This window comes from Mus caroli, unplaced genomic scaffold (genome assembly GCF_978045245.1).
Source record: "Mus caroli unplaced genomic scaffold, Mus_caroli_1 scaffold_3, whole genome shotgun sequence".
NCBI classification, from domain to species: domain Eukaryota; kingdom Metazoa; phylum Chordata; class Mammalia; order Rodentia; family Muridae; genus Mus; species Mus caroli.
In genome coordinates this window covers 24,230,188-24,244,281 of record NW_028227258.1, presented here as the reverse complement: position 1 = coordinate 24,244,281, position 14,094 = coordinate 24,230,188, and the positions used below count along the sequence as shown (strand labels likewise).

Below are 14,094 nucleotides of genomic sequence, written 5' to 3'. Positions count from 1 at the left end.
TTATTGTGAAAACTGCAATCAGCAATTCAAATAGCAATTTACAAATCAAACACTTGAATATAACACAAACCAAAATATACTGAGGAGTGACAGTAGAAAAAATATTAAATGTCTTTGTTTTCCATAATTAAACTATTAATGTTTCTATAAAAGCAGAAATATTGTTCATTGGTCATAGTATGACCGCATGAGCGGTGCTGAGAACACAAGAGTTCAGAATCAAGGCTGTCATGTGATCAAAGCAGGGGAACACTGTAAAAACACCTATGATTCATTTCTCATCTGATTTTGAGTAATAGGTTGTACAAAAATCATTCACTCTTGCCAATTTTTTGTGACCCCAAAATTTAGTCATGTGAACCCCATGGGGGGAGGGCTCTTAACTTAGGATAACTGGACTTTGTAGCATACTACAACCATTCCTGAAGCTGTGAATTCTCTGTGATAGAGTTAAATATATATATATATGTATGTATGTATATATATACACACACATATATACACATACATACATATATATATATGTACATACACATATATTTATATAATAATACTATATTACACAATATATATGTATACATATACATACACACATGTATATATCTCTATCTATCTATCTATCTATCTATCTATCTATCTATCTATCTATCTATCTATCTTTCTATCTATGTATGAATGAATCTGCTGACATGAGGCATTGGTCCATACTCTATGGACAGCATGGTAACTGTGCTGGTCCCTTGGCTTGCATTCTAACTGAACTTTTCACCACGGTTCCATCTGGATGCTTCCATGGGGACTAAGTGACCCAAACTACACATTGTATGAATGAATTGATTGTGTTCCTTCTTTTGCTGGAAACCAGTATGGAGGCCATTTTTACAGATGATCTTGGTGCACTACATAAACCTCTAAAAGATACTACTTGCACAAGTATTGGCTGCCAAGAAGGCATGTATCAAACAAGTCTATCTTTGTGAGTCTAATGAGTGAGTACCCCTCACAATGAGAGGGGGCTAGGGTATGTCCTAGCCATACACAGCTAGCTGGGCCATGTTGTTCTTGGGCAGGGGAACTTCAAGCCATTTTGGCTTTCCACAGGTTGGGCCTTTCTTGAACTCTGGAAAGCCAGATCTCCTCTGTAGAGGAAGAGGGTGTTGAAGCCATTAATAACCTCTTTCCCTACTCTTCTGGCATTTTTTTTTCTATGTGGACTCATTAAGCAAATATCAAGATGGCTATGAAAGACACAGAGTGACAATTGTAATCAGATTTTGTTCACTTTATTGTGAAGGCTGTCCTCTGTGTTCTCCTTTATGAGATTTAGGCAAAGAGAATTAGCCTTGTACCATGGGTTTACTAAGAGCCCCACCCTTAACACTTCATTACAGACATCTTCACTACCAATTTTCCAGTTTTGTCTTTGAAAAGTTCTACCCGGGTTTATGTAGTATGAGACCTCAGACCCACTCCTTTGTAGGGAGTAGAGAATCAGACATTGCATCCAAATTCCTTCTAACTTGGAGGATTTCCCTTTATCATTGTGTCTCAGGTCAAACTTGCAAGACTGGCTGGTGCTGACACACTCACAGATCTGACACAGTGAGCTGGCTGGTGGGAGCTCCTTTTGAAGCTTTATTTTGAGGGGAAAGAGCTAATTAGGGTGAAATGTCATAAGACGGAATCATCTGTGACTATAACTCACATGCATGCATCTTCAAGACCTGAGTGGACCTCTTCTATAGGTGCACAGTTTAAAAATGGAACAAAGTTGTGAATATCAAATTTTAAACTTTGTTGGATCAGATTATAGCCAGTTACACATGATCCTGCATCTACTGGGTTTTCTATGGCCAGAGATGAGTTTCTGTAAGGACCCACCAACCAACATCTAATGCTAAAGAGGATATTGTTTTACTCTAAAATCCTAGAAGTCTGTGTATGATTGATAGACCACAGTTTGCCAGAAGGTCTTTTGTAGCATCTCTGAATGCTACCGTCTCTTCCAATTTTACTGGTTCTGAAAGGTCATCAGGACCAAGAGTCAGGATGTACCAGAACCTGAACTTGGCAGAGACTGTATTCTTTTCTTCCCTTGGAAATGTAATATACCTGATCTGTAGCTCTCCTATTTCCTTTCAACTTTGAATCTTATGAAAAAAAGCAAATTAACATTTCCTTTTGGGGGGATCTGATTTCCTATGGTATTTCCAGCTACAATGATTTCCAGTAGGAAATAGTGGCACAATGAAGTTAATAAACATCAAAGAGGCCTGCTGGAGCCCGAAAGGAGAGTTGTCATGAGAGAAACTGTGGTCTTCATTTGAGGGATACAGACAGCTTGAGGTGGGCAGAGTACACAAAGAAACGGGAAGAATAAAAACTTGACATCTCCTGTTTTCCTTTCTGTAGGGATTCCCCAGTGGCAAGTCTCAAGTGGAAATACAAAACAAACCAAAAAACAAATAAACAAACAAAACCCCAACCAAAACCAAAAACCCCAAACATTTCAGGAGTCATATTCAGAGAGAGGAGGAGGAGGCAGAAGAGGAGTTGAGTCATTTCTAAGCTATTTATCACATGCTTGGAGTGTTAATTCTGAATGCTCCTTTCTGGGCTATGAATTGCAATGAAATGAGGGTTCTTTTATTTATATTTACAACCTCACTTAACACAGTTCCTGCTGTGGAACAGATACTGTACTCAACGAATTATTAAATAGTCCTACCCAATAACTACTGTGTGATTTTTTGAGCATCTTGCTTCTAATCTCAGATGGTCATTCTCTGTGTCTCCAAAATGAAAATACTGGAATGTGTCTGGTTTCAGTCTTGAGGGTGTTGTAGTGACCAGGGGAAGATGCAGATGCTAGCAGCAGATCTGCTTTATATATAAATTGTGAAGTACTGTGGATGTATAGGACAACATTTCTTTTCACTTTCCCTCCCAGTGTCTGTAACTTTCTGGTTCCTGTTAACTTATGAGATCAGACCTTTACCAGAGCTGGAGTTGTGAGGTCCTTGGCAGCTCTTACAAGGTGACTTGGTCACCTGTCTTCAAGAGGCTAAGTAAACAGGCAGATGATCCATGCAGAGAAAGGAAATGCATTCCCAGGACACCTTGGGAAGAAGAACGAATTAGAGGGTCAAATCATTCTCCTACAGTACTGGCTTATGTCCTTCCTATTTTTTGTTTTTGGTTTGTTTTGTTTTTCTGTTTTCTTTTTCTTTTTTTTTTTTTTTCTTTTTTTGGTTTTTCGAGACAGGGTTTCTCTTTATAGCTCTGGCTGTCCTGGAGCTCACTTTGTAGACCAGGCTGGCCTCGAACTCAGAAATCCGCCTGCCTCTGCCTCCCGAGTGCTGGGATTAAAGGCGTGCGCCACCACGCCCGGCGTCTGTTTTCTTTTTTTAACTTTTAGAGACAGGGCCTCACTATGTCACCCTAGCTTGCCTGGAACTCTTTATGTAGACTAGGCTGGCCTTGAACTCACAGAGATGTGCCTGCCTCTGCCTCCTGCTTATAGGGATTAGAGGTGTGCACAACAACACCTGGCTCAAACTGCTTTTCTTAAGCCACCCTTTGTTTAAAGTTGATGTCTTTCAACTCCAGTTTGTTACTTATGTTATATTAATTCTCATTCACGGACACATGTATTTTTTTTACCTTTATTTACATAGTTTTCATTTCTTGACATCTAGGCCTTTTTGTTACCAATGTAATTTTCTGTAGGTTGTTAAGTTCCTTTTTGACTTCATGCAGCACAGGAATACAAAATTTAACCTTTCTCTAGAATGATTGCTTGTCTTTGTCTTCTCACCAATAAACCATAGAAACCTGCTTGCAGATCCTGGCTCATGTCCTGTGTGCTTACTGGAAACATAAATCAAACTAGGGTTGCTCTAGCGGGACAGTCGCTCTTTCCTTCATGCACAACAAGCCTTGCAGGCAGCCTGCTACCAGAACTCTTCTAGTTAGCAGTAGGGTCTTCCAAGTCTTCAAGGATCTACACTTCCCGTTTGGTATTCTCCCCCTCCATGTCTCTACCCCCAACCATGGCTCCACTCTTTTCTTTTTCACCATATTAATATATATATATATATATATATATATATATATATATACACACATATATATGTATATATATATAAAATAAAAATGTATAGATTATCTAGAAAATATAAAGATGTTTTTACAAATGGCATCCACAGCATTTTCTCCCAAAGAGCACTATAATGAGAATTTATATGTATGTATGTGTGTATGTATGTATGTATGTATGTGTATATATATATATATATATTTTCAAATGTATTTGTTCTTAGTCTATTAAGGACTTTATAGAAAGGTATCCACCTTTCTATAAAACACAGTTTTATTATTTTTATTCTCACATTGTGTTTTGGACATGTTTACATGTGGAAAAAATAGGAATTTCCCAAGTCTTTTATGGAGGGGAGAGCCATTTTTATGTGATCGGTATTCATCTGGAAGACAGCCATGACCTCTTTGTCCTCTTCTCATCTCCTTCTCACTTCCTGCTACCCTTTTAGTCTCGTCCCTTCCTCTTTTATCTGTCACCTCCTGTCTTCCTCCTCCTTATCCCCCTCTTTCTTCCTCACATTCCTCCACACTTGTCTTCTCCCTCCCTCCTTGCCCCTCCATGCGTCTTCTCCCTCTTCAACTTCATGTGCATTACTGAAGCTGTTCTCCTAGGGAACCACCTGATATGTGCATTTTTTTTTTTTTTTTTTTGAGACAGGGTTTCTCTGTGTTCCAGGCTGTCCTGGAACTCACTTTGTAGACCAGGCTGGCCTCGAACTCAGAAATCCACCTGCCTCTGCCTGCCGAGTGCTGGGATTAACTTCTTCCTCCTCTTCAACTTGTGTCCAGTGGTGTCTCCTTAGTCTCCCATCTGCATTCATAATTTCAGGGAGTGATATTCTTCCTACCTGCATTCAGACCACTCTACATTTTGCCTGATTTCATTTGCATCATCAATCAAACAACAGGCATTAAGCGGAGGGGTCAAGGACACCAGGAGAACATAGCCCACTGACTTAGCTAAGCAGGGCTCATAGGGGCTCACAGAGACTGAAGCTACAAGCACGGGGCCTGCAGGGTCCTCTGCACATGTTACAGTTGTGTAGCTTAGTATTTTGGGGGTGACTCCTAAAAGTTGGAACAGGTATGTCTCTGTCTTGGGACTCTTTTTCTCCTACTAGGTTGCCTTGACCAATCTTGATATGAAGGCTTTTGCCTTGTCTTATTGTATCTTGTTTAGTTATGCTTTGGTGGTTGTCTCTTGGATGTCTGCTCCTTTCTTAAGGAAAAGGGGGCGGGTTACCTTGGGAGGGAGGGGAGCTAGAGCTTGACTAGGAGGAGTAGAGGGAAGGGAGACTCTGGCTAGGATGTATTATTTGAAAGAAGAATCTGTTTTCAATTAAAAAAATTAAATAAAAGATTTGTGGGGGGGGGAAGAGTCTTGCTGAAGCTCAGAGTGTCAATCTGCTCAGCACCCCCACCCCCACCCTGAACGCAGTTGTAGATTCTGGGCTCACAGTCTTATAAAACTAGGCCTTAGCCTTATCATGGCTGAGGATTGCAAAGTCATCTTGAAGAATAAAAGCAGACAAGGAACCAAGCAAGCAAGTGATAGCAGCAGGTTTGCAACTGAAGCACTAAGCAAAAGTTTAAAAATGAAGATCAGGAGAGGAAAATCCACTAGTGTGGTTAGCTTTTTCAGTGGTCTCTCCTTAGTGATTTATTCTGGGTGAATTATGAAAGAACGGCAATTGTTTGCCTCCTGGGTGACTTTGGTTTGTTCCAAAGCGATTAAAAATGTATGGCCCCTAACTTTCTCAATGGTATAATTTGAGACCTGAGCACACAGAGCTCAAAGGAAGTGTAATAAACAAAGCCAGTGAGGTCTGTGCTTGCAGGCTAGAGGATCATGCTGGATATATCAATGCCATTTGTTTTGTAGAATCAACGGTGTTTGCAGATTCACCTTGCATGTAGGTTTTTGAGGCTTGATCTTGCATATTTTTCCCTAAATCATCACAAGAAATAAGGAAATCATAAGCATAAGAGTGGTGAGGTAAGCTAAGTGGGGAAGTGAAGCAATTGCTGGAATTCAACTCTGTCCTATTAAGTGTTTACCACACCCAGCTCACTTTCTCTGTGGCTTTCCCAATGGCGCCCTTTGTTTCGGGTGAGCAGTCACTGCTTCCTGACACTTGCCAGCATCTGCTATCACCTGAGCTTTTGATCTTAGCCCTTCTGACTGGTGTGAGGTGGAATCTCAGGGTTGTTTTGATTTGCATTTTTCTGATGACTAAGGATGTTGAATATTTCTTTAGGTGCTTCTCAGCCATTTGGTATTCCTTAATTGAGAATCCTTTCTTTAGCTCTGTATCCCATTTTTAATAGGGCTATTTGGTCCTCTGGAGTCTAACTTCTTGTGTTCTTTGTATATTGGATATTAGCTCTCTATTGGATGTAGGGTTGGTAAAGATCTTTTCCCTATCTGTTGGTTGCCCTTATAATCCAACACCCTTCATGATATAAAAGTCTTGGAAAGATCAGGAATTCAAGGACCATACCTAAACATAGTAAAAGCAATATACAGCAAACCAGTAGCCAACATCAAACTAAATGGAGAGAAACCTGAAGCAATTCCATTAAAATCAGGGACTAGACAAGGCTGCCCTCTCTCCCCTTACCTATTCAATATAGTACTCGTAGTCCTAAACATAGCAATTAGACAATAAAAGGAGGTGAAAGGGATACAAATTGGAAAAGAAGAAGTCAAAATATCATTATTTGCAGGTGACATGATAGTATACTTAAGTGACACCAAAAATTCTACTAGAGAACTTCTAAACTTGATAACCAACTTCAGCAAAGTAGCTGGATATAAAATTAATTCAAACAAATCAGTGGCCTTCTTCTACTCAAAGGATAAAAAGGCCGAGAAAGAAATTAGGGAAACGACACCCTTCACAATCGTCACAAATATTATTAAACACCTTGGTATGACTCTAACTAAGCAAGTGAAAGATCTATATGACAAGAACTTCAAGTCTCTGAAGAAAGAAATCCAAGAAGATCTCAGAAGATGGAAAGATCTTCTGTGCTCATGGATTGGCAGGAATTATAGTAAAAGTGGCCATCTTGCTGAAAGCTATCTATAGATTCAATGTAATCCCCATCAAAATTCCAACTCAATTTTTCATAGAGTTAGAAAGAGCAATTTGCAAATTCATCTGGAATAACAAAAACCCTAGGATAGTGAAAAGTATTCTCAACAATAAAAGAACTTCTGGTGGAATCACCATCCTTGACCTCAAGCTGTACTACAGAGCAATTGTGATTAAAAAAAAAAAACCTGCAAGGTATTGGTACAGTGAAAGGCAGGTAGACCAATGGAATAGAATTGAAGACCCAGAAATGAACCCACATACCTATGGTCAGTTGCTCTTTGACAAAGGAGCTAAAACTATTGGGAAAAAGACAGCATTGTCAACAAATGGTGCTGGTTCAACTGGCAGTTATCATGTAGAAGAATGCAAATTGATCCATGCTTATCTCCATCTACAAAGCTCAAGTCTAAGTGGACCAAGGACCTCAACATAAAACCAGATACACTGAAACTAATAGAAAAGAAAGTGAGGGAAGAGCCTTGAGGATATGGGCACAGGGGAAAAGTTCCTGAACAGAACAGCAATGGTTTATGCTCTAAGATCAAGAATTGACAAATGGGATCTTATAAAATTGCAAAGCTTCTGTAAGGCAAAGGACACTGTCAAGAGGAACTGTATATTAAAGGGCTGCATCATTAGGAAGAGAAACACTGTTGTAGAGTAAAAGACTATTTGTTCTGGATGATTTTTTTGACTACGTTTTTAAATGAGAAACATTCCTCTAAAGACTCAGATTTCCACCATGTAGACAGTTAAAGGATGTGTTCTGAGACCTATACTCAGTTGTGAACGAAGGATGCCACAGTGTCTTTAGCAACGAAACAACGTTAGAGTAAATGCTAATGCTCTCAGACAGACACTCTGAAAGAAGCCCTTCTCTGTTGGCTATATATTGCACAGCTTTAAACAACTCAGCCTGTAAAATCTCTTCTTCATTTCTCTAATGCAGATATGCCTCTCAAAGATAGAGACTTGACTTTCCCATTGCAGTCTTCATAGTATTTGAGAAATTGCAGCTGCTCAACAAATACTCTGACTGGACACTTAGATAGAGATGGGGAGAAGAATTGGGAACAAAATGTTCTCTAGTTAGGGGCAAACTGCTTTTATTCACAGTCAAGTTTACATTGTACTACCTTCTTCTGCAAAGTGCTTTAGCAGGTGTTTATGATGAGGGTCTTTAAAAACTGTTGATTTTATGGAACTCGAAATTCTCACAAAAAATTCTCACTTGAAAATCGTGCTGGGAGATTTTTCTATCTTTATTGTTATTTTAAAATGAAGTAGCCGGGTGTGGTGGCGCACACCTTTAGTCCCAGCACTTGGGAGGCAGAGGCAGGCAGTTTTCTGAGTTCGAGGCCAGCCTGGTATACAAAGTGAGTTCCAAGACAGCCAGGGCTATACAGAGAAACCCTGTCTCAAAAAACAAACAAACTAACAAACAACCCCCCCCCAAAACAACAACAACAACAACAAACCAAAAAATAAAGAATAAAAATAAAATAAAATAAAATAAAATAAAATGAAGTAAATGTTGGTGTTAAGGCAAGCCTGTGCCCATCACACTTCATAGAATATTTAAGACTCACAGAGATCTAGAGCACCTGGAACAGTAACCAGAATGCAGTCAACTTGGCGAGTTGCTGAGGAACAAATGGGTCATTGTATAGTCCCTTCAGAAACGGACAGATTAATCTGCTAATGGTCACACAGTGACATGGGAAGTGGAATGAACGTTTCCTGATGTCATTGTGCTTGAATAATTGATGCCGTATTTAAATGGTAATACGAATATGACTTTCATTTTAGTCTTTGAATAACTTTTAGATGTGCAAATATATCAAACTCCTAGGTTAATATCTGTTACGTCTTAGGAAGGCAGTTGTAAGGATTTGTTCATGCAAGTCAAAGGATTGATTTAAAAGGCCACCAATTTAAAATGTCTGCTATGGAAGATGGCCTAGTCGGCCATCATTGGGAAGAGAAGCCCCTTGGTCTTGCAAACTTTATATGCCTCAGTACAGGGGAACACCAGGGCCAAGAAGTGGGAGTGGGTGGGTAGGGAAATTGGGGGTGGGGTAGGATATGGGGGACTTTTGGGATAGCATTTGAAATGTAAATGAAGAAAATACCTAATTAAAAAAAATGTCTGCTATGTGGCTCATTCAAGGTGTGTCAAGTGATTCATTTCACCTGTCCCTGTTATAAGCATTCTTCCCTCTGTGCTATATTGTTAGGGTTTCTCATACACTACCAGTGACTTTTAGTTGGAACAATTTGTCTCCCCTGGGACATAACCTATCTCTTTGTTCTCTGGATTTCTTGAATTTTCAAGCAATATTGGATATCATGGTTTTTTTTTTTTTTTTTTTTTTTCATGCTGTTTTTACAGGATGGAAAAGCAGAGCCGAGCTCATGCAGCTGTCTGAAGGGGCCCAAACTGTCAGAAATAGGAACAATCGCCTGGATGATCACGCTCTGTGATGCCCTCCACAATTTCATCGATGGCTTGGCGATCGGGGCATCTTGTACTTTGTCTCTTCTTCAGGGGCTCAGTACGTCCATAGCGATCCTGTGTGAGGAGTTTCCTCATGAGTTAGGTGAGCACCTCAGGGCACAGGGCAAGGGGCGATCGAATGTTAGACTGGGAAGACCCTAATCATACACGGAGATGAATGATCTGTTGTTGGAAGTTTATTATTATTATTATTATTATTCCAAAACAGAAGGAGGCATAACTCACTTGATATTCTCTTCTTCCAGGGGACTTTGTGATCTTGCTCAATGCAGGAATGAGCACCCGGCAAGCCTTGCTGTTCAACTTCCTCTCCGCATGTTCCTGCTACGTGGGACTAGCTTTCGGCATTTTGGTGGGCAACAATTTTGCTCCCAATATTATATTTGCACTCGCTGGAGGCATGTTCCTCTACATTTCTCTGGCAGATATGGTAAGAGATTCAAGTATTTTATTTTGTGTTACTTTGATTTTTACAAATGAGCGCCTGGGTTACGAGCTGAAGGGCAGCCTTCGGCCTCCCACTGGCTTCAAGGTCTTCAAGGCTGGTGATCCAGCCCTTTCCTAGCCCAGCGTCGCTCACTTTGTGAGTAACCTGTGCTAACAGTAGCTTGGAATGGCTGTCGTTGATTCTTTGATGACTGATCTTATGGATGAAGTAAGCACGTTTACTAGTGGGGGCTATTTTCTAAGGACTCCTTTTAATGTGTGATGAATTAAACCTATCTTCTCTTATAGTAGGCCTGACCCATCAGTTGCATAAGGATGTCACATTTAGAAGAATAAATAACTTGGTAGACTAAATACTTTTTTTATTCAAAGTGATTCACAGTGAAAAATTTTGAAGTTAAGCTAAAAATATTACACTAAATTAAGTAGAAATATTGGACAATAAATATATATTTGAGTCAGTATTATTTATGTCTGTAGGTTTAGTGTGTGTGTGTGTGTGTGTGTAGAGAAAATTCCCTGTGTGTTTTCAAGCATACCTTGGACAGATTTCTAGAAAATGAAGTGTCGGAGTATAAAAAAGAATATTTGGGTTATATTTAGAAATTAATGTATTACATATAATTTAATAACAACATCTTTCCTTTGGATTACAAGCTTCAAACTGTAAGTGTCTGGCCCAGTTTGCTGTTCATCAAAGACCCTTAAAAAAGGCAGGATTTAGCTCTTAGACCCTCACAGTACTTACATTTTTCTGCACAGAATTACCGATGTGACATAGTAGTTTCCTCATGTTAGAGATGTCACCAACTTTTTCCCAGTAAGAACTTCACGCCAGTTCTCTGACCTGCCTCTGGAGTCTGGAGATCCCTGGCATGGCTGCATCCAGGGTACCACAGCATTTGTAACACATCATACAAATTGTGTTTCTAAACCAGGACACACATGTCCCCTTGTGTAACCTTTGCAGTGGATGCTGTGGCTGAGAATGAATGTATTCATTTATTTATTTATTTACTAAAAACACCTAGGATTTTATGTTTCATTATAATGAGAGTATTATAATCTTCAACACTGGACCAATACACAATTTATTAAAAATCTTGTCGTTCTGGGTGGAAAGAGCAAGCACAATGGAGAAACCAGAACAGCAAAGAAAGCTACTTCAAAGAACAGGTTCAGTCAGCTATACAAATGTTTTTTTCCCCTCCAGTCAGCCCGGAAAATTATGAGATGGGCGGGGAAGCGGCTTCCATACGTGTTTCTCTCCTGAGGAGCAAAGTCAGAATTTAAGCAAACAAAAATGTCACCACCTAACAGGAAAAACCTCAACACTTCATCAACTCTGTGGTGGCACAAGGCAGGGTGATTATAAGTCCAAGATTGTCATTAGTTACATAGTGAGCTGTAGGGCAGCCTGGGCTAAGCAAGAAACAACAAAGTAAAACATGGCATACTTAAAAATACTATGAGATAAGAGGAACAATAGCATATCTAATGGGGATGAAGCAGAATATAGTATAGTATAGTAAGGGCTAACGGAAGTAAACAGAAATTCGTGCCTGAGGGTGAAACCTACAGGGTTGAATTCCTTAAAATTTGAGGTATAGACAGCTGTATATGGGAAGACAGTTGAGGAGAGAATGCATCAAGCCAGGTACATTCTATCTGGCTGTGCGACCTTTCGATAGTTTTACCGTGGATGCCGCAGAATACTAGGATTCCTCAATACCTGAAGCAAAACATTGGTACGATCCAGTCCCAAATGAAAGAAATGCTCATCTCTTGTGCAGAAACCCCAGAGGAGCATTTCAGGATTCACCACAAGATGGCGACAGCCATTTAATAATGTATCTTCTAGTTTCCAGAGATGAACGACATGCTGAGAGAAAAAGTAACTGGAAGACAAACGGATTTCACCTTCTTCATGATCCAGAATGCAGGGATGTTAACCGGATTCACTGCCATCCTGCTCATCACTTTGTACGCAGGAGACATCGAATTGCAGTAGCCGGAAGTGGAGTATAACGTCAACGCGGGAAGGCATTTAATAACAACACAGAAACATCTCCATAGGGATTTTTGTTTTTTAAAAGTATATCCTATTTAGTTAAAAGAGATTTTTTTTTTATTTTCAACTAAAGGCTAAGGAATCTAATGACTGGTTTCAGATATGTAGAATAGGTGAAATTTGTTGTTAAAAATTTTCCTTAAAAGGTTTTCGGTTTCAGTCTGAAAAGACTGGTATATGGGGCCTTTGGTAAATACCTGGTTTTCAATATTTTATGCATATTAGAAAATTATCATGAAGCAAACACTCACAAGCAGACATACAGATCCAGAGAAAAACACAATCTGGGTCATGTAAGAACTTGCTTGGGTAAAAAAAAAAACAACAAACAAACAAACCTCAAGCGTTTTCAGAGTGGTTTTCTTCCAATTAATATGTTTGACTGCTTTTAAAGGCAGGTGCATCAAATGAGGAAGAAAATCAAGACAGACAGCTCCAGTGCACGCAGGACTGATCCCAGTGCCTTAACGAACCCCAGAAAGATGTTCACAGCGTTTGTTCAGCTTTATGTCTCAGTTGGCGACCTGTAGGATTGTTTTGAAAGCGAATACAAAGTAACATGAATTAGGAAAGGATGAAAGGCTTGCTAGCCCAGCAAGGCTTGGGCTTAGGGCTTGGTCCCTGAGTTATAAGCTTGAACACACCCTGCAGAAGACCAGAATTGCTTTGCTATGATTTATGCTGTGGTTCCAGCCAACAGAAATGCCCGAGGAGTATGAGAGACTGGTCAGAACTCAGTCTTGCCATGCTCTGGGATTGCTTTGTCATGGTGGAGAATATGTTGGGTGGGAGAGAGAAATTGAATGTAATTGTGAGCAATTTACTTTTTAAAAGATGAGCATAATTATTTAGCAGGGGGAATTTCAATAAATGCAAAATCACAGCTGGGCTGGACTGTGTCAGAGACTGATGGTGGAGGAGGCATGTGCTCATTAGGGGTGATTGACAGTCAGTCAGAAATGGCTTCTTTTATGTGCAGCATGCGTGCTTTGTTCCCATATGGTATACCATTGGATGGAAAACCTCAGCATACTCTTTCTACCTTTCGTAAAACACACAGCTCGCTGAGTGTTTGAGCAAGTTGTAGACGATCAGTCTGAATTGAACATCCTAATTTCAATTCACACTCCCAAGTAACTTAAAAAGAGATGATTTGACAGTGATGAGAATTAGTAATAGAAGCCAAGTTATCTCAGGAATTATGTTTTCCTATACGCCCAAACACATTTTCATGTAATAACAGTGCAGATTTGATAAACTTTAACATATATGTTTATGTGTATTCTCACTTTATGACTGACAATTAAAAAATATTATTTGACCAAACAGTAAAAGCTTTTGAAACCATGTACTGTGTCAGTTATTTTTCTCTTAATATGTCTTTATTTTGAGTGACATCATGTGCCTGGTGTTATGAGGAGAGAGGCAAGTAGAGAATTGCTGTTGTATTGATTATTTTAAAAATATCTAGCAAACAAGTCCTACAAAGACTAACTTTTCATTTCAATAAACACAATCTATATTAGTATAACTTTTTGTTTTGGTGCTTAACAATCCTTGCTTTTTAAAAGTATACGCTGTGGGCTGGAGAGATGGCTCAGAGGTTAAGAGCACTGACTGCTCTTCCAGAGGTCCTGAGTTCAATTCCCAGTAACCACATGGTGGCTCACATTCATCTGTAATGGGATCTGATGCCTTCTTCTGGTGTGTCTGAAGACAGCTATCGTACACTCATATACATAACATTAAAAAGTACAGATTGTATGTATTTTTAATGAAATGACGTATGGAAGAATATTTTGAAAAGACAGTTTAGTGATTCTCAGTGTACATGCAGATTGTCTGTGGACTCTTTG

At 39.5% G+C, this 14,094-nt stretch overlaps 1 protein-coding gene across 3 annotated transcripts in view; it reads left to right on the top strand.

Moving 5' to 3' along the window:
• Slc39a8 (solute carrier family 39 member 8) overlaps positions 1 to 13,585 on the top strand; it is a 65,852-nt gene extending 52,267 nt beyond the window's left edge. For all 3 annotated transcript variants that reach the window (XM_021157677.3, XM_029475491.2, XM_021157674.3), the window contains exons 7-9: positions 9,595 to 9,802; positions 9,966 to 10,150; positions 12,029 to 13,585. In XM_021157677.3, the coding sequence (XP_021013336.1) occupies positions 9,595 to 9,802; positions 9,966 to 10,150; positions 12,029 to 12,178 (543 nt within the window). In that variant the 3' untranslated portion in view covers positions 12,179 to 13,585. The remainder of the gene's footprint in view (positions 1 to 9,594; positions 9,803 to 9,965; positions 10,151 to 12,028) is intronic.
• Positions 13,586 to 14,094: the final 509 nt, after the last annotated feature.